This window comes from Centropristis striata, chromosome 14 (genome assembly GCF_030273125.1).
Source record: "Centropristis striata isolate RG_2023a ecotype Rhode Island chromosome 14, C.striata_1.0, whole genome shotgun sequence".
NCBI lineage: Eukaryota > Metazoa > Chordata > Actinopteri > Perciformes > Serranidae > Centropristis > Centropristis striata.
Window position 1 is genome coordinate 18,107,840 of NC_081530.1, and position 25,923 is coordinate 18,133,762.

At 38.9% G+C, this 25,923-nt stretch overlaps 1 protein-coding gene across 2 annotated transcripts in view; it reads left to right on the forward strand.

Moving 5' to 3' along the window:
- macf1a (microtubule actin crosslinking factor 1a) overlaps positions 1–25,923 on the forward strand; it is a 320,929-nt gene that overhangs the window by 216,716 nt on the left and 78,290 nt on the right. For both annotated transcript variants that reach the window (XM_059350758.1, XM_059350757.1), the window contains 13 exons: positions 2,620–2,776; positions 3,324–3,435; positions 4,809–4,871; positions 5,955–6,193; positions 6,695–6,824; positions 9,711–9,910; positions 11,037–11,264; positions 11,407–11,683; positions 12,001–12,599; positions 13,427–13,615; positions 14,013–14,219; positions 16,794–17,111; positions 17,972–18,154. In XM_059350758.1, coding sequence (XP_059206741.1) covers positions 2,620–2,776; positions 3,324–3,435; positions 4,809–4,871; positions 5,955–6,193; positions 6,695–6,824; positions 9,711–9,910; positions 11,037–11,264; positions 11,407–11,683; positions 12,001–12,599; positions 13,427–13,615; positions 14,013–14,219; positions 16,794–17,111; positions 17,972–18,154 — 2,902 coding nt within the window. The remainder of the gene's footprint in view (positions 1–2,619; positions 2,777–3,323; positions 3,436–4,808; positions 4,872–5,954; positions 6,194–6,694; positions 6,825–9,710; positions 9,911–11,036; positions 11,265–11,406; positions 11,684–12,000; positions 12,600–13,426; positions 13,616–14,012; positions 14,220–16,793; positions 17,112–17,971; positions 18,155–25,923) is intronic.

The following is a 25,923-nucleotide window of genomic DNA, read 5'->3' on the forward strand; positions in this document are numbered from 1 at the left end:
CATAGTCCAGCTTTCCACCTATGTGTTTTCCAATATTTAAATATTCAAAGTTAAACAGAAAAGAAACTGCAATGGGAATAATTATCTTAAAAACTGAAGATTCAGACGGCCTAAAAATGTTTAATCGTGTTCTTGACAATTGTGTAATGCACCATAAATGACACAAGAGGGCGCCAAACACAAAGCTGTCAGGAAGCTATTGATCATCAGTTCAGCTGTGTAGTATTTGATGCTGAAAAGTGTCAATTCCAGTTTTGCTGATAACAAACATCAAAACCTTTAGAGACAGAATCAAATTTAAAAACTAAGATTTGATTAGATCTGATAGGGCGGCTTATAAAAGCACACTGCAGAGCAGACTGCCTCTGGCATTTCCAAAATTTGTTTTCTAAATTTGTAGCCTTCACAGAGCACCAGTTGCTATGCCGACCCTGTCTGACGTCGTTTCAGTGAGCAGCCACACTTGAAGCCTGTCAGAGGGGGGGCTGGGAATTTAAAAATACCTTCAGTCTGGAGCAGAATTATTAAATTATACTTGGTCATCCGGCCACATAATAACCACAGATACAGGCTGGTTTATGGACATGTTAAATAAGTCCTGATCAGACATGAAGAGATAAAGAATGACATCACTTATATTTTATCTAGAACACGTCTGTCAGCAAGTTATTGTTAGTGGTTAAATGTAAATCAGTACATTTATTCAAGTACTGTACTTGTACTGTACTAATTTTGGGGTACATTTTATGTAACTTTATACTTCTACTCCACTACATTTTAGAGGCAAATATTGTACATTTTACAGTACTACATTTAGCTGAAAGCTTTAGTTACTTTTCAGATCAAGATTTAACATAAAAAAACATGATCAATTTAGACATTTTTATCAATTAATCCACATAAAAGTATATAAGGTAGTTAAAATGAGCCACATCTTTACAACATTAAAAACGCTATTTACAGGAATGCATCAATAGTAATAATTCAATATAATAATAATAATAATAATATATAAAACTGTCTGTGTAGGTCAATTCTGCATACCAAATACTTTTACTTTTGATACTTTAGGACAATTTGATGCTGATACTTTGGTACCCAAACTTTTGATTGAATGCAGGACTTTTACTTGTAGTGCAGTAATTTCACAGTGTGGTACTAAAATAAGGAATCTGATTACTTCTTCCACCGCTGGTTATTGCACTCAAAGAACATACTGTACATGATGTAGAGGATTATGTACCGTGCTGCATGATGCTTCACAGCAGTTGTTTGCTGTGTGTGTGTGTGTGTGTGTGTGTGTGTGTGTGTGTGTGTGTGTGTGTGTGTGTGTGTGTGTGTGTGTGTGTGTGTGTGTGTGTGTGTGTGTGTGTGTGTGTGTGTGTGTGTGTGTGTGTGTGTGTGTGTGTGTGTGTGTGTGTGTGTGTGTGTGTGTGTGTGGCTGGTGTGAGCTGATGAGCAGTCCCGGGTGCTAATATAAGCAGAGTGGACACGGCTCATTGTCCGTCCTATAAACGGCCTACTCGGATGACTCCCAGCCTCGAATCCCGAGGGGGAGAAAATAGCTGCATGATAATGATACCGCTCCATGCCAGACGACTTCTCAGAGCTGTTTTGTCTACACTGGCAGTCAGCACTTTTCCACCCATAGAAACGAGCGCGAGGTCAAGGCTGCGTTACTGCTGGACAGCATGGACCCTGAACGCTTCCTGTCAACAGCGCTTTATGCATTATGGATCTTTTTTTAGAGTATATAATGTTTAAACAGACTCAGAGAGGTTAATGGTTGCCTTAGTTTGCGTATCAAACATAAACATGTTATTTAAGATCAATTTTCTCTGCTCTGGCCTTTCTCCCACTTCTCCTAGCTTTGCTCCTGTTTCATGCAACTTCTCCTTTTCCTCCTCTCTATTACTGCTCCTACCTTCTCTTGCTGTACAAATCAAATCAAATTTATTGAGTTTTGAATGTGCACACCACCATAAGTATTGTGTATGATAACTTGTGAGTTTTTTACACCAAGAACAATAGACAAAACAAACAAAATTATGGGTATGGGTCCAAGAGGCTTTTTGGTGCGTCTCCCCATGAAACATATACTGTATGTACCAAATTTCGTTAGTTTACGTGAATGCTCCCCATAAGGTGCTGCCGATGACGTACTTTTCCACGCCCATTAGCGAGACCCTTAAAATACCTAAATTTAACCAGATCTTGACCCTGACTATATATCAAAAATCTTAATTTTTTGCTTTCATTTCTTTCTTTTTGAATAAAAAACATTTTTGTATCACTACGCTTCTAATGCACAAGATCATTATTGATCCATGTGTGTAAACTTGATGTAATAATACAAAAACTACTTTTCTTCATAAAGTATGAAAGGAAAAATGGATATAATGATCTGTTGTAATAAAAAAAAAGATATTCAAACACACAGCCAGCATGAAATAACATGGGAAATGAATGCGGGTAATTTTTTCACCCATGTTGTGCATTAGAATGTGTTTATTTGTTGTGCATCAAAGGGTTAATGATTGCTGTCAACCAGTTTGTTTATTTTTTATGTAACTTCTTGTTGTTCTTAATCCCATCCTCTCCTCCTCTGTCCTCTGACAGGTTTGCTGCCCTGCAGGCCTGCGAGCAGCAGCTGCTGCAGTTCCGCGGCCTCTCCGGCTCCCTCCTCAGGTGGCTGCAGACGGCGCAGGACCAGCTGCCGTCCAAAGAGGCCAACCTCAACACAGAGGGCCTGCAGAGACGAGTGCAGCAGCTCAAGGTGTGTGTTCGTGTGAGCCTCATCATTTATACACACATGTAGGGTTGTCAAAAGTATCGATACTCAAAAAAGTATCGATACTAAAACGTTGTATCCGGATACGATGCTCATTTTCAAAAGTATCGATGAAAAGTTTTATTTTCCCTCTTGAAGTCCCAGAATGAAGCAGAGAAAAGTCGACTTATCAAGCTTGCCTAATATTGTGCACAGCATACAAAATATTGTTCTAATTGTTATTGTTTATTGTATTTATTAATTTTTTTGCACTTCCTCAGACCTGAAGCTTGTTATCATCATTGTTTGCTTGTTATTTTTTATTATAAATATTTAACCTGTGGTTCTATTCATTTTTACATGTTGCATTTTTCTTGTTGTTAAAAATATTTCTGTTAAATTTTGAGGTCTTTGTTTTTATCCTTGTGGTATCAAAAATGTTATCGAGTATTGAGTTGAAAATCTTAGTATAGTGACAACCCTACACACAATATGAAGAACCCCACATGCATAAACAAGATCAGTGACTCAGTAAAATGCATCTCACCTGCAGGACTTGTTGAACGACTGGGAGTCACAGGGATCCAGAGTCCAGGAGCTGAACAAGACCGGCTCGGAGCTGGAGACCCTCATCATTGACATCACTGCTCCTCAGACCAAAACCGGTGAGAGCAAAGATGGAGATGCTGCTGAACATATTAATTATACCACTCTCCCTCAGTTTAAATGACTTATTTTCCTCATGAGAGAATTTCTGCAAGTCACAGATGACTGAGGTGGGAGGAAGAAAATCACCAAAGGGTTTCTAAACTTATTTGACCCGAGACAAACAGAACTGAAAAACAAATCCTGAATGCGGGGAAACAGGGACGAAGGCGGTAAACATTTAGAGCAATTTGCATTTCTAATCACGTCTGCTATGGTAATTAGTTTTTGGTACAGCGATGCTCTGATGGCAGGTTTAGATAATGGCACAGAAAGTAGCATCAAATATCCAAAACAGTCTTTTTACCTGCAGGTTTCGAAATTATGCAGGGGTCAAAAGTTTAATGGGGGAAACTTATACAACAAAAAGATACAACAAACAACAAACTAAGACCTCAAGAATGATATATGTTTAATACTAAAATATGATGTTGACAAAAGCTATATACAGCTAAAAAAAATAAGCAAAAGTAAGTACTCTTACTTGTGTTTTAAGTTTTAAGTGCATTGTCAATTGTATTTCTAATCTTACATACATCATTTCATGCTTAAAATAGTCACACATTTGGATTTTTTTTGCAAATATGGCGATATGGCAGGCAAGTTTTTTTTTTGCACTTTGAATGAAAATAAACATTTTCTATGACGATTATGCACCAATTCTGCATTAATGTCTGCAAAGGTACTCAGGAGAGCACTTTCTTAAACAAATACCTTTATATCTAACATTATTATGCCATATACATAAAACAAACGGCATTGCCAACCAAGTATAGAAAAGCAAACTGAGAAAATGAAGTATAAATAAATAAAAAAAGAATAAATAAAAATAAATAATTAATACCATTTCTAAATCACCCCAAGCTTAATTTTCTGCATTTTATGTTCTGTAAAAAAAAAAAAAGGACATACAATTGATCAGACTTTGGTTAAAAGTGATATTTTGAAACAGATAAAAAAAAAAATGAATTGGTTGTTATTGTCAGGTTGGAAATCCAACTATAGAAAGGTAAAAGGCCTGCATTATAATTGTTGATATTGCAGAAATTGCTGCAGGAGTAATGTTGCTCTTTGATGAATCCATTAGTACCCCCCATGTCTTTCTCACTCCTGTCGTCCGTCTCACGGCTTTTGCACGACATCCTCCGTTCTCCCACTGAGCTCTGTGTTCTCTAAAGTATTTCTCTGAGCTGAGAGTTTTGTGTCCGAACTTTAAATGTGTCCACATTTCTTATCGTGTCGGTAAATCACCGGTCCTGTTCTGTGTGTGACCTTGCTTGCATGAACGTGTTGTAGTGCCTCTGTCTCAGTCAGCTGTGTGTCTCTCTCCCAGGTGCTCCTCACATCAATGGCTCATCAGGTCCCAGCAGTGTCAATGGCATTCACACCTGCAAAGGTGAGCTGCAGTCTGTCTCTTCCTCCCTTTTCATTCATTCACATTAGAGATGGGAATAATGAATCGATCATCGATTAATGGTCGTTAACAATTTGGTCGATCACGTGAAATTTTTAATCGATCTGTGTATTTATTTTTTTTGTCATTTACTTTTTATTGGTTTTTGATTTTACATGTAAATGAACAAACAATCAACATGAAGACCTATAGATAAATACAGAAAATATCAAGGCGCTCTGTTTTTTTTAATTTTAATTGTATCTTTACTGAACTGAAACACAGCCGAGCGTTCAGTTCTGTGGTTGTACGTCAATAAGCCAATGAGCTGAGAATTAAGTTGGATAAAGCTACAGTTTGCAAACTGAAAGTTGCAATAACAATTATAAAACACACAGAAATACAAGAGTATTACTTTGAGCAAAACTAGCTTACTGTAGCAAACCTTGCTAGCATGAATTATTAGGAGTTAAATTTCAAGGTTTAATCCAAAACTTATTTAAAGACAAAACACACTTGAATATGCAAGATTACTGTAAAAACTAACGTCATGCCTCTTCGGGGGCTAAAACATAAAACATTGAACTCCTTGATGTTATCTTTACAGTTTAATCTCACTTGAGTTAGTTTTTTACGATCGACAGGAAGTCTCTTTTTGTCCTTTCAAAATAAAAGCGTCTGTATATACATATATTTTATTTTGCCCATGTATGCATGTTTTTATACAAACTGGAATACGTATAAAAACATAGCGATGAATCAATTAATTGATCGTTGACATTATAGATGCTCAAGTTATCAGGTTTCTTCCAAACTCCCATCCCTCATTCACATTACACTTTAATTGAATTGTGCTCCATCTATGTTGGTGTTTATGGTTTTCTCATAGAGTTATTATGGAGAGATTACTGCACTGTTGTCTGTTTCCAGTGTCCTGTCTTTGTCAGCTGTCCATGCAAAACATCTGTCAATGGCAAATTTGTTAATTTCAAAACATCTGTTGACTTTATTTTGTTATATTTTCACATTTTCTGTTCCGTTGTTAATCTCTGCTCCACTTCCCCCCACCTCTTTCTCTCCCCTCAGACCTGACAGAGCTCCAGGTTGCCGTGTCCGATGTGAACGGACGGTACGAGACGCTGGGCGGCGAGCTGAAGGAGCGTCTCAGCCGCCAGAAGGCCTCGCTGGAGCTGAGGCAGAAGGCCAGGCAGGGCACTGACGAGCTGAAGAGCTGGCTGACGGACAGAGAGCAAAGCCTGAAACAGGGACAGACCGCCTCGCCCTCCAGACCCGAGGTGGTACGCGCCCAGGCTCAGGAGAACAAGGTGGGTCCATGTTTAGAGTTTGTTTTATGATCCTTTTCCTACATGCAGTAAAGGTATCTGCAATATAAACCAAATTTTAACCATAAAATGTATTTATTTTTTGTCAAAAATGTAATTTTTCTGAAAATTTCAGCAGATATTGATTCAGAAATTGTCTGCTAATTCACACATCAGAACTCTTATAATTGCTTCATTGGTTCAATTGCTACACTGGCAAGCAAAAGTATGAAATTACCAAGTTTTCTGCATTAATTTGAGATGAAATGTGATCAGATCTGCATCTAAGTATTTACAATGTGTGGTATAAGGTTAAGCACATTGTTTTTGTCTTTACTTCGGACTCAGATGCAGATCGGATCACATTTTATAACAAATTAATGCAGAAAAGTAGGTCATTTCAAAGGGTTCACATACTGTTTTACTGTAAGTTATTGTGTCAGTGTGTGTTAGCTGAAGCATTATTAAGTCCTGGTTTTGGTCGTCTTCCCTGTTCTCCTCCAGGCTCTGCTGTCAGAGCTGGCGGAGCACTCTGGGAAGGTGGACGAGCTGAAGAGCACGCTGAGGAAGCTGGTTGCTGACAATCCTGATTCTCCTGAGGCAGACACCTGGAGACAGCAGCTGCAGGAGATCGGTAGGTGCTACGGACGACAAAAAACATACACAAGGACATATGGCAAGATGACGGGACAGCAGTGTTACAGAAACAAGATAGATTAGAGCTCTGTCTCGACTGCTGCAGAGGCCCAAAGGCAAAAACTAAAGTAGAATGATGGCTGAAACAGCTAAGACAAAATGTACTGTGCAACACTGAGTTTACGGATAAAGGAACCTGTGTAGAAGAGCCATTATGTAGAAATTTTTTTGTGTCAAAACCCTGAGGCAGTCATGTGAAGAGATACAGTCGTCCATTTCGAGGAATGTGAGAACAGTCAGTGAGTGTATGTTACCTCATGTCTGTAATGAGGCCTTTAAAGTGAAAGGAAAATATTTGGAAATGAAGTTAATAGCCCCTTTGTTACATTATATCTGTGAAAAGTCCCCCACAGAATGAATATCTCTTAAATAAAAATATTTCTGGCTGCTGGCAAGAAAGTCATCACACGGAAATCGCTGCAGGCAAAACTTCCAACAAAGGATAACTGTGACTGCTGATTAAATGAGCTGCATTGAGGAACTGATTTTCATTTTACAGCTCTGGCAGGCAAAGGAAAGGACAAAGTTTAAGAGGTCAGAAGTGTGATAGTTCAGGGAAGGAAGTTGTTATGAAATCTGCTCCTGATGCTGCAGGGAGAGCAGTCCGTGGTGGGGGGTCGGGTGGGGTCAGGGTTTCCGATATATTCATTTAGCAGCGACAAACCGCCACTACAAGTGTTTTCTTTTTTTAATTCTGTAGCAATAAACACCGCTGCAGGATCCTGCCAAACAGTCTTCCACCTTAAATAAAACATCGAAGAACCCTTATTCTCCTTTACAATAATTATTTAAAATATGCAATGATTAAACTGGAATTGTGGCATTAGAATATGCGAGAGGCACCAAATTTAGGCTTTTAGGGCAGAAAGTTCCTCCGTGGGAGCATGCCCCCTACTTTGTTTGGGTTCCTCCATCATCATCTCATTAAATCCGCTGGGAAACACTGGTTCTAAACTTATTTTGCAGTCGAGTGTCATTTTTTATACTTTCTAAATTGCTGATGGCTATTTGCATGCGAACACCATCCAGGGGACAAATAACCCTTTACCCCCGCGGCTGAAAAAATCCTAGAGGAAACACTGGGGGTCCTTAATGATGTTGTGAGCCCTGGTCAGGCAGTGCTTGTGTGCAATGTCCTGGATGTAAAGAAGTGAAGTCCCAATGATCTCCTCTGCTCATGCACTTCATACAGTTACCTGTATCAGTGTGATCACTGATGTTATACAGCAGCTATGATCATTCCTGTCCTGTTTGTAAAGCCCTTTGGGATGACAATTTGTGATTCAAGGCTCGAGCTGGCTGCAGAAACATGAATTTAAATTATCTGCAGCTGTGAACATTTAGCTACAAACTATTAACAACATTTTCTCTGCATGTCTTAAATGCTTTGTCGATCTGGTTAATTGCATTTATTGTCAGACTTTCTTTTAGTTTGTCTAACTTTTTTTTTCAGTTGCTTTGCAGTGTAGACAGTTGCCAACTCTGGAATAGCAACTTTTTCAGTAGGTCGGATTAAATTGAATAAAGCGACAGTTTGCAAACTGAAAGTTGCAATAACATTTATAAAACATACAGAAATACAAGAGTATTACTTTGAGCATAACTAGCTTACTGTAGCAAATCTTACTAGCATGAATTACTAGGTTTAATTTGATCCAAAAATTAAGTAAAGACAAAACACACTTAAATATGCAAGATTACTGTGAAAACTAACCTCATGCCTCTTCGGGGGCTAAAGCATAAAACATTGAACTCCTTGTAGTTATCTTTACAGTTTAATCTCACTTTTACGATCGACAGGAAGTCTCTTTTCGTCCTTTCAAAATAAAAGCGTCTGTTGTCACAACAGGCTTTTGCATGGTACTGTATATACTATATCTTTTATTTTGGCCATGTATGCATGTTTTTATACATACTGGAGTATGTTGAATATGTATAAAAACTCATCATGATCATTAATGTTATAGATACTCAAGTTGGCAGGTTTCTTCCAGGCGCCCATCCCTACTGGGAACACTATACTATATACTGTATGTGCTAGACGATATAATCTATTACATATGCCTCTGAAAAACAACTTTTACTGTGCTGCTGTCAACCAATAAAAAAATCAAAGAGTTGCAAGACAAAAAGGGGCTCAGAAAAGGGAAAAGAATGAAATAAGATGAGTCGTTGTTACTGTGCTGTTTTCTTTTGAAACAGTTTAAAAGAAAGTGGCACGGTGCCTCAGAATTTGTAATAATTTCTCTAAGAGATGGCGAGAAACTGAAGAATCAATATTATCCAGGGAGAGAGTGGGAAGTGTTCCTGTCAGAGCTATTTGTTCGCTCGCATACTTGATATTTTTACCAGAGCCTCCTATGAGGTAACCAAGACAGAAATATTTAAGGTGAAATCCAAGAAGGGGGCCTTTTATATTTCATATTTCATAATGCCTTTTCTAAGCCACGTCGACTGAATACACACACACACACACACATACACACACACACACACACACACACACACACACACACACACACACACACATACATTGATGGATGCCCAGAACATGAGTCAGGGAGAGAAAGACACAGAAGAAGAAGTAGGAGGAGGGACAAAGGAAGAAGAATGTCTAATTGTTTTGTCAGTTTTCTTCATGTTGAGTCAGGTTTGGTTTCATCGCCATCACTGATCTGATTTCTGATTCTTACGCTACACTGAAACAGGACTTTAATGTTGTACAACCTAATGAGAATTCCCAAAGAAAGAAACCAGACAGAAAAAGGTGGAATAATGAATATGCTCTATAAACACATTCATCACATTGGTTTTCTCTCCCCAGACTCCCGCTGGCAGACGGCCAATCAGACGGCAGCACAGAGGCAGACGGAGCTGGAGACATGCGCCGATAGGCTGGGCAGCTTCGCCTCGGCGGCCAGTCAGCTGGGCCCGTGGCTGAGGGAGAAGGAGCTGATGATGAGTGTGCTGGGACCGCTGAGCATCGACCCCAACATGCTCAACACACAGAAACAACAAGCACAGGTATAAAAACCAGAAGATACAGCAGATATGTTAATGCACAAATGCTCACATTGTGGTAAGAGAAACAGAAAATCCAGTGTGAGAAGAATTACACCAAAGGAAACTGAGTATTGAACTCTAACCCTGATTCCAAAATACTTAGGACACTATGAAAAACTAACGTGACAAAAACTAGATAATTAAAGCTCAAACTGGGACACTTCATTTTTTGTAAATATCATTCTAAATTTGGTGCTTTTTTGTTCTTTATATTGTTTGAAACAGCGTCCCAACATCTTAGGAACCAGGGTTTTAATATGTATTAATAACTTCAGTTGTTTGTTTTTTGTCTCAGTTGCTTGCTTGTTTTTAAAGTTTGATTAGTTTAATAATTCTATTATATGTCTTTTTTTTTATTATGTAAAAAAAGAAATAAGTGTGCAATGGAATTGGTAAGAAATAATTGTGTTGAAGAAGATGGAGGTATTGCAATAAAGTAATACAATTAGTAGTTAGTTACTTAAGTTATGTGTGTGTGTGTGTGTGTGTGTGTGTGTGTATACATATATATACATATATATATATATATATATATATATATATATATATATACATATTCTTTCAGTTAATTCATTAGATTTAATGTCTCTTATATCAAATTAATTCTTTGAGAGCTGGAACTTAATTGGTACAATCAAAATTCCAAATCACAAAATAAGATGTAAGATGTTATATGAAATAAAAGGTCAAAATATCAAAATTTCATATTTTAATTGTCCCTGGATTTTCTTCAAGCTTTCCTTTGTTTTAAAGTAGAAGTCTAGAAGATTTCTATTTAAATAAATGACGAAATGACAAACTACTCGCTCTTTGACTTGCTTGTGGTTTTTGCTGGAGTTACGAGTTAACAGAGACCAAAAAAAAAGAGCAATGATGTGAAAGAGGAAGTAAACGAAAAATCTAAACACACACCTGCAATTCCACTTATCGTCATTGGGGCCGCCAAAAAGGACAAAACAGATATTTTCAAGATCGTTACTTTAGACACAACTTTTTCTTTGCTGATGAGATCCTATTTTTCATGAAACCAAATTTTACCTCCTGATCACGTCACTGAATAACGTGTTCTCTCTCTTCTTTCTTCCAGTTCATGCTGCGTGAGTTCGAGACTCGGCGGCCCCAGTTCGACCAGCTCACCCAGTCCGCCGAGGGAATCCTCTCCCAGACCGGAGACTCCGCTCAGGACCCCAAGGACCTGGCGGAGGTTCGGGCTGAGCTGGGCTCCATCTCGGAGCAGTGGGAGGACCTGACGAACCGACTCACTCAGAGGTCAAATAACATCGACCAGGCCCAGGGAACCAGCGAGCGCTACCAGGTCAGTCCAGTCAGACTGGTTGGTATATATATATGTATATATATATATATATATATATATATATAAATATATATATATATATATATATATATACAAAAGGATGGTATAATATATCTCCTAATCCTCCTCCTGTCCTGCTCAGGCCCTGCTCAGAGAACTCTCCTCCAGTGTTTCTGCTCTGGGTGAGAGGTTGGACGGCCAGGCCTCGCTGAGCGCCCAGCCCGAGGCGCTGAAACGACGCCTGCAGGAAACCGGAGAGATCCGATCAGAGCTGGAGAGACGGCGGACCGAGCTGGCCGAGGCTGAGCGGCTCTGCAAGGAGCTGAGCACCATCGTGGCTGAACCCTACCTGAAGGAGGAGCTGAGTAAACGACTGGAGAGTGTCAGCGGGCCGCTGAAGAGTTTAGAGGAGCGTGCAGGTTTGTGAACTTCATGTGGTTGATATAAAAAGTGTGTGTAAGTGTTCTCATATGTTTCTGACTGCTGATCGGAGTTTCTCTACAGAGATAATGGGCCACTTTGGTAAAGTTTTAATGTAGTCAAACAATATTCCCTTTCAAACTTAATCCCTCTTTAGCAGTAATGGGAATTCTGTTTTGATAAGAACAAAACTCTTCTAACAAATTCACTAAAATAAATATAACAAAAACCCACAAATCCTATTTGTCGTTTTTTGTTTGAAAGGGATTTTCACTGTTTATGTTTCTAATCCCCCTGGTGCTTTCCTCTCCTCCAGCGGACGGTCTGTCTCAGCTGCAGGCCGCCCTGTCGTCCACCCAGCAGTTCCAGCAGATGTTCAAGGAGTTGCGCTCCTGGCTCGACAAGCAGGCGGATCCCAGAGACTCCTCCGCCGACTCTCTGCCCTGCCAGCCAGAGGCCATCCGCTCCCTGCTGGCACAGACCGATGACCTCCAACGCGGGATCGCCAGCCAGCGAGGCTCCTACGAGCTGCTGCAAGCCGAGGGAGCGTCGCTGCTCGCCTCTCTGCCCGCAGGTGGAGACGAACGGTCCGCTCTGCAGTCTCGCCTGGCCTCCCTGAAGCAGGACTGGGAGGGGCTGAACCAGAAAATCTCCGACCGAGAGAGCAGACTGAAGACCACGCTGAGCAAGGCAGAAACCTACCAGCAGCACAAAGCCGAGCTGATCCCGTGGTTAGCAGAGTGCGACAACAAAGCTGGAGAAGTCAAGCCGTCGCTGGACTCCTCGGCGCTGGACGAAGCCTTGCAGAAGGCTCGAGGTCTGTCGCTAGACCTCGAAAGACGACAACCTCTACTGGAGGCCTTCAATACTGCAGCAGATCAGCTGCTGGAACAATGCTGCATCGGGGAGGAAGAGGTACGTCGTTTTTACACTCTTAACCCTTAATAGGGTACTCATTGAAATACTTGCACATTCCAAATTTCAACCCTAGAGAACATTGGAGGATATTACATACAGCCAGAATGTGGACTGTGGAATGTGTAAAAAAAAAAAAAAACATACGGACCCGGGGAAGGGGTGTAATATTTTGAGAAAAAAGTTTACGATGTTAAAGTGGTGAATCTGTGAGAAAAAGTTGCTTCCCCCCCCCCCTTTTTTCTCGTAAATCTGCAACTTCTTTCGCGCAGATTTGCCACTGTAAATCTCTTAAATCTGCAACTTTTTTTCTTATAGATTTGCCACTTTAATCTAGTAAAATTGCAACTTTTATTCATACTTGGCCCTAATATGCCGTCATAGTCAAGTTCTCCTGGTACAAGTCACTGAAGAATAACTCTGTGTGTACGACTGTTTCTTGCAAATTTTTCTTCTAAATTTTTCATTTTTACGTTGGAGGTCAAGGTGAATAAAGTTAATATTATTATATTATTATCATACTGATTGGTCACATGTCATGATGTCACCATCTGTGACGTAGCCTGATATTTGCTGATTAGCTGGAAGAAATCCATGTGGTTCTACGACCTCACAGAGAGACATGGGGACCTCATTTTGATATCCACTGAAGTTACCAAATATAGTTCAGTGTGTAGGGTTAAGTGTGTATTTTAGTTCATATTTGAAGCTTGCTTCATTGTCTTGATATGTTGTATAGCTTGGTTGTTGTTTCTGGGGAATTTAGGTGTATTTTGGCTCATGATTTTTCTTTATAACTGAATAAAAACCAAACTCATGTTCTGTAGGTGCGAGACGAGAAGGCCCAGCTGAACCGCCGGGTGGACGGACTGGGAGAGAAGCTCCATAACCGCTCGTCCCAGCTGGAGGAGCTGGCTGGTCGCCTGAAGGAGTTTGAAGAGGGCCGACAGGCAGCAGAGAGGAGGCTGGAGGCCGCCAAGCACCAGATAGAAGTCCAGGAGGCTTTAGGACCACAGGTACCGACAAACAGTTCACTGTCCTTGTGTCACTTTCACTGTTCTTTTTAACGGACATGTGCAATACAATTGATATGTACCTCATCTATGAATTATAGCATTTTCAGTAGCCATTTATTTATTTTTATACTTATTTATTACATCACACGTCCTTGTTCTTGTTTTTGTCCTTGTTTAGCTTGGTATTTTTTAAATGTTTTTAGCCATGCTGTATTGTGTTATGATTGTCATAAGTATGCACCTTATGCAGTGGCACTTTCAATTTCGTTGTATAGTGAACTACATAATGACAATAAAGACTATTTGATTTGATTGATTTGATTTGATTTAAAATCTGCAAAACAGAAAAATTCGACTTACTTAGGCTTCAACAAATGTTTATGCCTTTCCTACCCAGGCCTGCAGCGCTAAGAGCCTGGAGCGGCTCAGAAGTCAGCAGGAGAGCCTCCGGTCCCTGAAGCCTCAGGTGGTCTACCTCAGAGACCTGGCCCAGGGGCTGGTACAGGACGCGCCCCAGACACCAGGAGGCAGCACCGAGGGGGCGCAGAAGCTCCAGGAGCAGGCCAGACACACAGAGAAAGACTACGACGATGTTACTGACAAGGTGAGGAGCAGAGTCAAGAGACGTTTTCTCATATAAACTCCAGAGAATCAGATGCCTCTCAGCTAACTACAGGAGACTGTCCATGTCACCTACAGGAAACACTTTGTTTGGTTTAGACAAGGGGTGGTGCCGGGCAGGGAAGGACATGACATTAAAGTATGCTGCGGAAATCACAAATTGAATTGTTCTGCTGATTTTGGCATCAACAGAAGACACAAATCTTGTCGTCTCTTCAGTTCGAGACCAGTTTGTTTTCTTCCAGTTTTGCGCCATCATCAACACTCAGGATAATGGATAAAGTTTGTTAATCTTCAGTGCAACTAATTTGGACATTTGCACTCCTCTGTGTAATGTCTAGATAAGTTCAGGGTTGCAGTGTACGTGTGAAAGGAACTAATAGTCAGGAAAAAGGGAACAAAGACTGAAATGTGGCTGTTTGTTTTTGGTTGTAGCTGTCCAGATGCTCCAACTTTGGATAGTAATCACTGAAAATAAGAATATAATAATAACTCAAACACGCCTCAACCTTCCTCTCTTTGCAGTAATCATTCTGTTACAGCACACATTAATGTTTTCAGTTACTGAATGTTCAGTATAATATCTGACACAGCGCCTGTCACGATAATTACTATATCGACTTATCGTTCGATTTAAAAAAAAAATATATTGTCGTTTACATGCATCTTTTTGTTTTTTTGTGTGGAGTTTAAAGTAATGCTGCAAATGTTTGACAGGCAGCATGAATTGCTAAAAAAAAAAATGTATTTCCCAAGCAGCCATTCCAGCTTTTTGTATGTTTTTTTAATAATAAACTAATATAATACATAATGATTATCTCATGGCAATGTTTTGTTAACAGAGCCTGAAAGTCTATTTTATTTGTAGTTTTTTTTATTTGTTATATTTATCTAGGATATTTTAATATTTCTTTTCCACATTTCAATTCCAATGTTTAATATTCTCAGGATTAAAAAAATCATTGCTGAGGAAAAGGATGTACTTATTATGCTCTAATATAGTTATAAAACTAAAACAACATCGATACAACGATTCTATTGTTTATCGTGATAGTTTCTGGGAAAATATATCGTCCAAAAAAATGTGTTATCGTTACAGGCCAATGCACTGATGTGATTCAGGGGCAGTGGCTTTACTTCTTTGTAGCTCAGTTTCAGCTTTCAACACTGCACTTAAACCTTTTTTTCAAACCTGGTTTTACTGTGGGAGACCTCCTCCTTCCGAACCTGATTATAGATTGCCAATAAAAACTACCAAAAGTCCAAAATACACTTGACCCATATATATTAAAGCTGTGCCGAGTTGTTTCGCCCTGCAGGCAGTGCTGGAAAAAAGCAGAACATGAGAGCGTTGAAACAAATCATAACAGTTAAGATTTAATGTAACCTCAACAACTTACGGTCTGGAATGAACAGAAGTTTAACTATTTATGCCAAGGGTCAGATTTAGTGTGTGTGTGTTTGAGGACTGTGTGTGTGTGTTGGTGTGAAGCAGACGGGTGTCAGTGAGCGGAGAGAAAGCAGAACAACCATAGCTGTCAGAAGAGTTTGAGTTACATTCGTCATATATGGTCATTGTGGACATTCGACACTTTATCATGGTTTGAAATGTAAACCGGCACTTTGAGGATCCAACACCCACTCTGTTGCATCTATTTTCTGCAATCCAGCTTCCAGATATTCCATTTAAGGTTACATCTATCAACAGGAACTCTCACCGCGTATGAAACCGCTGGACGACTCTATTATTCACTGAGAGGGGTTTTTATTTCACTTTTTAAAATATTGATCTGCTGCAGAGATGATGCAGATGGGCCTCCTCTTAGATAATGCTCCTACTGTCTCAAAGACTGAATCTATTTTTACTTGCTGTTGTGTTGCATCATCTTCTGGTTTGGTTCAGTTTTGACCTGGAAAATGTTACGACACAGGCTCGTCTGGTGTGATTAGATCTTTGTGTAACACAGAAGTAACATCCTTTATTTATTTTATTTTTATTTTAATGAGAAAAAAGATTATATACAAAAACAGGTCGACAGTAGCAGCACATACAGATCAAATATATATTATAAAAATGCTTATTCTATTTTCTATTATATTCCTATTACTACTAAAAGACGATATTATATGAAAATATGTGTATAAGAGTACATATATACACAAATATAAACAAAAAACAAAAAATCCATAATTTTTCAAAATAAAGGAAAAAGTTGAAAACTCTGATCTGATCTGACCCTGTCAGATTTTTTTTGTGACTGCACATCAAAAGTGTTTCCCAAAATGTAAAAAAAGGCCTAAAAAGTGGATTTTCTTAATAATAGTTTGACTTAAAGTGTTGTTCTGTGTTCAAAAACGACTTATCTTGCACCTTATTAACACCTTTTCATTTTTTCTAGGATTTTTTTCACATTATTTTACTATTACCTTGATTTTAAATAATTCCATGAAATACTACGGTGGGTCAAGAGACAATCTCTGAGCTAAAATTGTGATGCGGAAACATCAAGATTGTCACCTTGATTGACACCTTCTCTGCATCTCTCTCCTCCCTCAGATCGAGCACTGCTGCTCCTCCCTGGAGTCGCGGCTGCAGGGCGTCGGCGAGGTCCAGTCCCACGTGCGAGACGTCTTCTCGCGCATCGCCGACCTCGACGACGAGCTGGACTCGCTCGGCCCCGTGGCACGAGACGCCGACTCCCTGGCCTCTCAGGCCGACGCCCTCAAGGGCTTCCTGTCCCGTCTGACCAACCTCCGGTCGGAGCTGGAGGGCCACACGTCGGACTGCACCACCATGCTGCGGCGGGAAGGCTCCTCCCCCGACCTGCTGGCTCTCAGGAGGGAGACGGAGGCTCTGAGCCGCCAGGCCGGCAAGGTGAGGAAGATGATGATGATGATGATGAAAATTATATTTGGATGCATCACAATTATCTCTTGAAAGAATGTGTTTTAATGCAGAAAAGTGAAATTGACCAAAAAGTTTACAACCCAGTTCTTGTCATTATAATCTGCCAGTTTCTAATATTAAGTATTCAAACATTGAGAAAAAATTAAATATATACAGTCATGGAAAAAATGTTTCATTTTAATGCCTGGTACAACTCTTTATTATGATTTTGGTTATTATCAAGAAAACCATCGAAAATGTCTAGATATCAGCTCTTAAATTAAACTCTTAACTCTCTAACTTCTTTAGTTGTACCAGGCATGAAAATGAACAAAAAATTGAAGAAAACAATGGTCTGTATTTAAATTAGGGGTGTCACAATTCTCCAAATCCAGGGTTTAGTTAGACACTTCTGATTTTAAGTTCACGATTCGATTTGATTCTTTTCAATTTTTTTATTTTTGACTCTTTTTTTCAGCACCGACAGCTATGCCATTGTAAGGCCAAAGAGTCTGTTTTAATAAAGATCAACAGATGATTAGTTATAAGCTCTTCTTGTAAGCTAAAAAGTTAGCTTACATGGTATCAAGCGTGATATGTGTGGAGTGTACCAAAATTCTGATTTTGCAGATCTTAAAAACTAATTTAATTGATTTTAGATTCAGGATTTGAATCGTGACAACCCTAAGAAATTAAATGATTTTGATGCATCAAAATCCATCAATAATTGCTTTATAGTGGCTTCATAATCATCCTCTAAATAGTAACTTAATCATGAGGTGCCCCTTCTGTTGTTCTGTTATCCGGATCAGTCTCATCACCTCCTATTTTTCTTCCCTGTTCTCCAGCTGAGCGAGCGCGGTCTGGGCCGCCTGGACCAGATCGAGGACGCTGCTGAGAGGGTTCGTGAGTTCTACAGGCTGGTCGGCGAGCTGCAAAGCATGCTGGGAAGAGCCGAAGACGGGCTAAACGCACAGGGCATGGTCGGCACCGAGGTGGAGATGATCAAACAGCAGCTGCAGGAGTTCAAGGTAGGCTCCACTTTTTTCTGCTGGTCGGTTCCACCAGTGTGCCGTGTGGATGTGAGGGATTGTTTCTGATTTGCAGTCGTTTCTTTGGCATTTACTGCAGAACATAATGAAGTCGTGTGTATGGGTACATGTGTATTTGTCACTGGCTTTGGCAGTTATAATATCATTGTGTGGATCTGACTGAATTCAGGGTGCAGAGGTTGCACATGTTTCGGTGTTTCTTCCCATCATGCAACGAAAACTAATTTGCACAGATAAACAGAAAACCTTCAGCGTAACATGAGCACAGCGCTGTGTGTGTGTGTGTGTGTTTGTGTGTGTGTGTGTGTGTGTGTGTCATGAATAGAGACATTCAATATTCGTAGAGGAGGTCTGTACCCATCCTTTCCTCTAGAGACCATGAGGTAATGGTGTGTGTAAGTGTGTGAATAAAGGACTCCTGTGGTCTATCAGGACTCAGAATCAGTGATAAGTTGAGTCACATTTTTCTATTTTTCTAAAATACAGTTTCATTTAGTTATCGTTTTTCAAGAAACTCTTTTTTATTTTTATATCACTTAACGGAAATGTTTGTTCAATTCTAGTTTTTGTTATTTTGTTAGTTTTCGTTAACTATAATAACCTTGGTTATGATCCCTATTTCTCTCTCTCTCTTTCTCCCTGATACACCCTTCATGATGTTCAGGCTCCGCCCTTCCAGCATTTTGAAGTTGTTATCCTTGTCACTATGTTGATGGATGTTGGACTAAATTTGATACCGTAGCAAATCTTTTTTTTTCCTTCTTTTTTGGTTTACAACACTTGTGGAAACTCATGTGACATATCTGTACAGCCTCTCTGTTGTTGTTGCCGTTGCTGCTGTTGTTGTTGTTGTTGTTGTTTTAGTTTTAACCTCAAGCATTTTTACGATTATTGCAAAGTATAAAATCCGGTTTCAGTGGTTCTCTGGTGCAGTTTGAGTTACAGAAAAAAATACCTTCAAAAAACCTTCACTTTCTATGTGGATTGTGCACCAAGAGAAAAACTTTGAGAAATAATATAAAATAATATCTAACATTATTATACAAACATGTATTACATTGTCAGCCCATTCTATAAATAACTGAGAAAATAAAGAATAAATAGGAATAAAATAAATAGCTAAATAAACATCATTACTATTAAAATAAAATAAAATAAATAACATTATTAGCTAACATCATTTCTAAATTACGCTAAGCAACATTTTCTGCATTATACATGATATTATAAAAAGTTTTTATAACGGCACATATCAGACAGCATTTACACAGATACTGATAGGTTTTTGATAGGTCAATATCAGCCCATAATATCTCATAGTTTAATGTTTGCTTCTTGTGATATTTTGACTGAAGTTTGTTTCTGCATTTAAAGAAAAACCCCTCTGCCGACCTCAGGAATGTGCTCCTCTGGCACCTCCATTGTGTTTTACTGCGTTACTCCACGGCTCGTTTTATGGCTACAGACTTCTCTTTCAGTCCGACTTGTGTCATTAAAGAACTCATTTCCTTTCCATGATGTAACATCCTGTCCACTTTAGACAACTATGCAAGTATGTGAGAGCTCAGGAGAAGCATGCACGAGATGCCCCGTGCACCAGCAGCACACCAGAAGGTTTTCTTCTTTTCTCTGAAAATGATTGATGCCTCATGTGATAGGAGCACTAATCATTTTCATGCATTTGAAAAATTTAGTAGGACTCCTGCTTGTTCTCTGGAGAGTCTCTGTTGTTAAGACGTGTGGGCGGATCAAAGAACATTTTTCTCATTTCGTCAGACATATTTTTCCTTCTCTTTCCTTTTCATCCACATTTCTTCCTTTTTATTCTTACACTCTCTTCTTTTTTATTAGATATTTGGGGGGGATATTTAGCGAAACATCTTTATTACCCCTACATCTCTCTCTTGACCTACTAACCTCCCTTTCGTCTGCTGTTTCTTCTTCATTCCCTTTATCTGTTTCTGGGTCTCTCTCCCTCTTTTCCCCCCTCGCCGCTTAATGAGAGCAAGCCGAGTAAATGTGTGGCAGAGAACAAACAGAGGAGATGAAGAGGTGCTGAGAGAAGGAGAGCCGGATGAGGGGAGGGAGAGAGAGAGATTTACAGAGAGAGAGAGCTGTGAAAAGCTAAATAGGCTGCACTTGAAAAAGAGAGCCGGATCAGACAAAGAGCGTGAAGCTGTTACATGTTTTCTGTCGGCTCTACAGTTAAATGAATCCGGCAGGTTTACAGGTGCACCAACCAGCCGCTTTGAGAAATATTTCAGTCAACACGTTTACGTGATTCAAAGGGACAACTGATGTCTTTTTTGTCTTGGTGTAACCCATATCATAGTGAGAAAAACTGGAATATTAAATGAAGGAACTGGTAAAAGGAGCAGCTTTCTCAGCATGTTTTCTGTTTTGATCCCCAAGTTAAAGGCACAGTACGTCATTTCTGCCTCCAGAGCTCTTTTAATCAAATCAATAACAAAAGATGTACTTTGATGAGGTCATGAGTGGTGTGGCATCATGGGATTTGTTGTCCTCATTGTTCATCATTGCCAGTTAATATGAATCTGAACTCAGCAGAACTCATATTTTCAGACGAGTTAATGTATTAACGTCTTATTCACATTTTCTCAATATTATTTCTGAAGGTATTGTTCACTCTCTGATTTGCTGCTACTGAAGCTACTGAAACGTTATGTGGTGAATTCAATATTTGGTGTGTTGAACATTGATATAACATTACACAACAAAAAAATAATACTGCATATCAATCAGTGCAACATTTTTACACTTACAAATATTGAGATGATTTGAAAGCTCTCAAATTGTTTAAACAAAACATGAGTAATGAGTAAATTTAAGTAATATTTTCAAGTACCTCTGAATGAATTGACTTGGCTCAATTACCACATAAATTGAGTAATTGTAACTGAAATATTATGTTAATCATATGGAAAACCTGAGTAGAAATCACTAAACAAACTGAGTAAATATAATTGAAAACATTTGTAGGATATAACTGCAAATTTGCTTATGATTTACTTTTTAAAAAAAAGTGTTGTACTGACTGATATATTTACTTATTGTGCACTTATTATTACAAATATTTAAACCATGTAATCTGTGAGTTGAATATTCCTTTTTTTTGAAGAAGTAAACTTAATTTATATATGGATATTTTACATAAAGATTCCTGTTGGAGTTCTACTAATGAATTTTGATGTAGTCAACTCAAATACTCATCATGATGATATGCATACCTATATATTACTGTCACATTTACAGGCTCCTTGAATAATTTCTTAGAGTCTACCCTTGGTGGCCGCCATGAGCCACTCATAATCCCACATTGGGTTTTTTTTAATCACATTTTTTATTCAGAAAAGTGCTAAAAAAACAAAAACCCATGATCTCATATTCGTACATTGTTGTATTGTGTAAACGCGAAAATGTTAAATGAAAAAAATATTTTTTAAAAATTGCATTTTGGACAAATCCTTGGCAGTCTTTTAAACAATATTTTAAGCTGTAAAATGTATGCAACTGAGCAAACTAGAGAGATGTGAATGAAAACAGAGAGTTAAATACTGAAAATATTACTCATGGCATACAGAGAAAATCTTAGTAATCAATAGCTGAAAAAAAGAAATGCGTACTGTAGCGTGGAAAAAGAAAATGCTGCACAATATCTATATCATGAAGAGAATTAGTCTGAATTTAAGAACTCAGACAGATGCATTTGTTAAATACTGGTCAAAACAGATTGATTACATTCAATGTTTCTTTGATTCCAGATTATGTTTTTAAAATGAATCTTTAAGTGTAATTTTCATGCCTTTCAGTCAAATGATTAATTTGCTTACGAACATTTAATTAGTCTGAAGCTATTTTAATTTATTTTATTCTTATCTTTTTGGTCATTTTTTAAGCAAAAATGCCAAACATTTGCTGATTCCATCTTTTATGCTGGATAGTGAACTGAATATCTGTCGGTTTAAGAGACAAAACAAGAAATCTGAGACGTCCCCTCGGGCTCCGTGAAACTATGACCTCATCTTTCACTATTTTCTGTCCTTTTTAGAGACAGCAAATAAGTAATTAAGTGAGAAAATCAAGGTGAATTTAATTGACAATAATGATATATAATAGGTATGTTACTTGACCTTGACCTACCTAGCTATTAGTTATTTTATTAATATTTTGCACAAAAAACAGTGTTAAAACTCTTCTTGTTTGTGCAGTGGTTTGCATGTTTTGTTTAATTTTCATGCATTTAAAAAAATAAAAAGTTTAAAAGCATATAAAAGAACTAAGCCATTCGGGGCTTTACTAAGCTCAGATAAAACAAGCCAAGATGTAGGTGTTAATCATGTTATTCGTGCACTGATTAAGATTTTTCCTCATTAAAGGCGTGAACTGTGCAGACAGAAGTAGGAGCAGGGGCAGAATGTATAATAGCTACTGTCTGCAGGGGTATTTAGAGCACGGAGAAATGGTCTGTCACTCTATCTGGGGGCAGAGAGAGAGGGGTATTTATAGGAGGATGGCGGGGGGGATATTGTTGAGAAAAGGACAGAAAAACAAGAGTCAGACGGAGAGAGAGAGAACACGGAGAGCAGCGGGATCACGAGGCAGATGTACAGAGGAAGATAAGGAATAAATGTGATAGATAGATAGATAGATAGATAGATAGATAGATAGATAGATAGATAGATAGATAGATAGATAGAGGGGATACAGTGAGGGCTTCTGTCCTCTCTGTGACCCTTTATATCGTCTCCTCTGGACTGGAGCTACAGTATGTATCAGTGATGGTAGAGCGAGGCGGAGATGAAAAGAAGATGTGAATATCTCTTACGTCCACTCTTTCAAGCTGCACCCCCCGTCCCCCTTTGTTTCCTCTACCTTCTATCCTCTCTCTCTCTCTCTCTCTCTATCTCTCTTTCTCTCTTTTTCAATCCAATCCAATCCTTTTTCTCTCTCAAACAATTTAAATTAAATTCAGCTTTATTGGCATGTGAAACCTTTGTTACCATTGCCAAAGCAAGTGTGACATTAATGTACAATATTATAAATGAGGCATTATAGTTATGAAATAAAAGGCTGATATACATATCAGTTAGACAAATAAGAAACTCTCTCTCTCTCTCTCTCTCTCTCTCTCTCTCTCTCTCTCTCTCTCTCTCTCTCTCTCTCTCTCTCTCTCTCCCCTCTCTCTCTGTAACTGATCCAGCTCGGCTCATTTCAAACCTAAACATGTCTGTCTGGCTCCAAAACAGACCAGGCCACCCCTCTCCCCTCTCCCCTCTCCCCTCTCCTCAGCCTCCCTCCCCTCCCCCACCAGACCCCATTTCCAATCCAGAGGGATGATGTCATGCCGATGCTTAGAAAGACGAGGGGGTTCAGGGTGTGTGTGTGTGTGTGTGTGTGTGTGTGTGTGTGTGTGTGTGTGTGTGTGTGTGTGTGTGTGTGTGTGTGTGTGTGTGGGTGGGTGTGTGTGGGTGTGGGTGTGTGTGGGTGTGGGTGTGTGTGTGTGTGTGTGTGGGTGTGTGTGTGTGTGTGTGGAGGGTAGCCATGGGAGAAGAGGTCATGGGAGTGGGAGGTGATGTTGTCAGATTATTGTTAAAACTTTCCAACAGTGATCTCACAAAGAATTACAGCGTCAGTCACCCATCCACTTCTTCTTTATTAGCATTCCTGTCACAAATTATGATTTTACATTCATATAAATAAATAAAAAACCTCAATACTTTTTTGGCAACAACCAAAATGTGTCTCCAGCGCCAAGACATAAAAGCTGGCATGAAACAGATTCTCACTCTTGTTTACTTTTTCTTTTACTAACATTTTTCCTGAGTTGTTTTATTTATACAAAGTTCTCACACAGCTGCTTGTGTTCAGACAGCATTGAACAAGAATTAGAAAAAGGAGTATTGTTGAAAAATATGTCTTTATTCATTATTACAGTGCTGACGGTCATGAGTGGAATTTACTGCCCAGACATGTGACACAAGAAAACCGTAAAATTTGATTTAAATTTGTTAGTTTAAGCTTTTTTTGTCCAGAGAAAAGATGTGGAAACTAGTTTTGAAACAAAATCCAAATGTGAGTTTGATTTTGTGGCTGTGGAGGGTCTGTCTCAGTTTGTATCTGTGGAATATTGGAGTGAAACGGATAAAACATAATATGATTTACAATGCTTTGGGAACAAGTTTTGGGCTATTTTGGCCGTTTTTGACTTTTCATTCTGCCTGTATATAAACTTAAAAATGTTTACCATGCCATGTTCGGTATCATTGTTCTCAGCACAACCTCGCCCATATGACCTGATAATTATTATTATAATTATTTTTTTACTTTGACTTACTGCCTCAACATTTTGAACCCAAAAACATAAAATCGGAGATAGAAATGTCAAGTATATATAACATATAAGAGGTAAAATAAGGAGAACATCTCGTTCTGTATTTTTATACTACATGTATTTGACCTTATCTCTGGTTTAACTTGGCCTATCATCATCAAACAAAAACTGGCATGGAGTTTCAAGCCAGTGCTTTAATTGGAAGCTGATGGCAGGGTTCGACATTTCTTCATTTTTACGTTGTGACGTCATGAAAAGTCATATGATTTGGTTTCGGGGGCTCCAGAGGGGAAGAATGAAACAAAATATGATACATTTTCTGATTGTTGAAATGTCAAGAGAGCTTGTTTTGTCTCTCTGTGTGGTTTGGTCTTGTCCTGTTTGTTCTGTAATGTTATGGTTATAGTGCAAGTTGAAATAGTTGCACTGAAAGTTTGTTTTTTGGAGCCCTTTAGCTGCTGTAATAAGCTACTTGAAATAAACTAAACTAAACCGTAAAACTGATTGATAGGCTTCCAAAAACTCAAATGACTGCTCTCTTATAGAGAAAACTATTATCTGTAAAATATAATATAAATATACAGTACTGTGCAAAAGTTTTAGGCAGTTGTGAACAAATGCTGTAAAATAAGAAGTTAGTAAACAGAAGAAAAGTCTAAATCAAATCAAACCAGCATCAATTCTTCTAGGCATTTTTTCCACACATGCCTAAGAAAATACATTTTCAAGTTTCCCACAGACCTTGAACCAATCATGTGAATGTAACCAAATCTAAGCTTAAAATTGCAAAATTTAATCAAAATCCCTTTATTCGACATGTCTGATTTAAGATTTTGCCAAAAATAAACCGTCTGCACTAACCACATCCTGAAAAAAACAATAAATTCTGCATTCCTCGGTGCAAATTAGAAGCCATGAGTGACTCAGCTGAGACCAGCAGTCACGTGACAAAAAATTGGTGAAACTTTGACTAAACTGTTCACACTGAGCAGAGCTGATTACTGACACAGGCCAAGTTTTGTCTGAGAAACTGGATCAAAAAGTTTCTGCCTGCGTCCCAGTCAGAGTTCTGCTATTTACCATGTACATGTTTATACACGGCCGTCCTGTCTGCACATATGTGCTACTGTGGAATCTGTGTTTGTATTTAGGGTCGCTCCGTGGGCTGATGAGAGGTGTGTGTGTGTGCATGCACTCTGCATCACAGGATGCTTCTAATTCCAGGCTTTTTCGGGGTGCAATCCAGAATCTCAGCTGTCTCTTAACCCCACCCTCCCACACAAATACACACACACACACACACACACACACACACACACACACACATTAGGGTGTGGCATCAACATCTCTCTGCATGCCCCTGGCTCGCTCCGGCCCTCAGCAGCTGACATAGTCT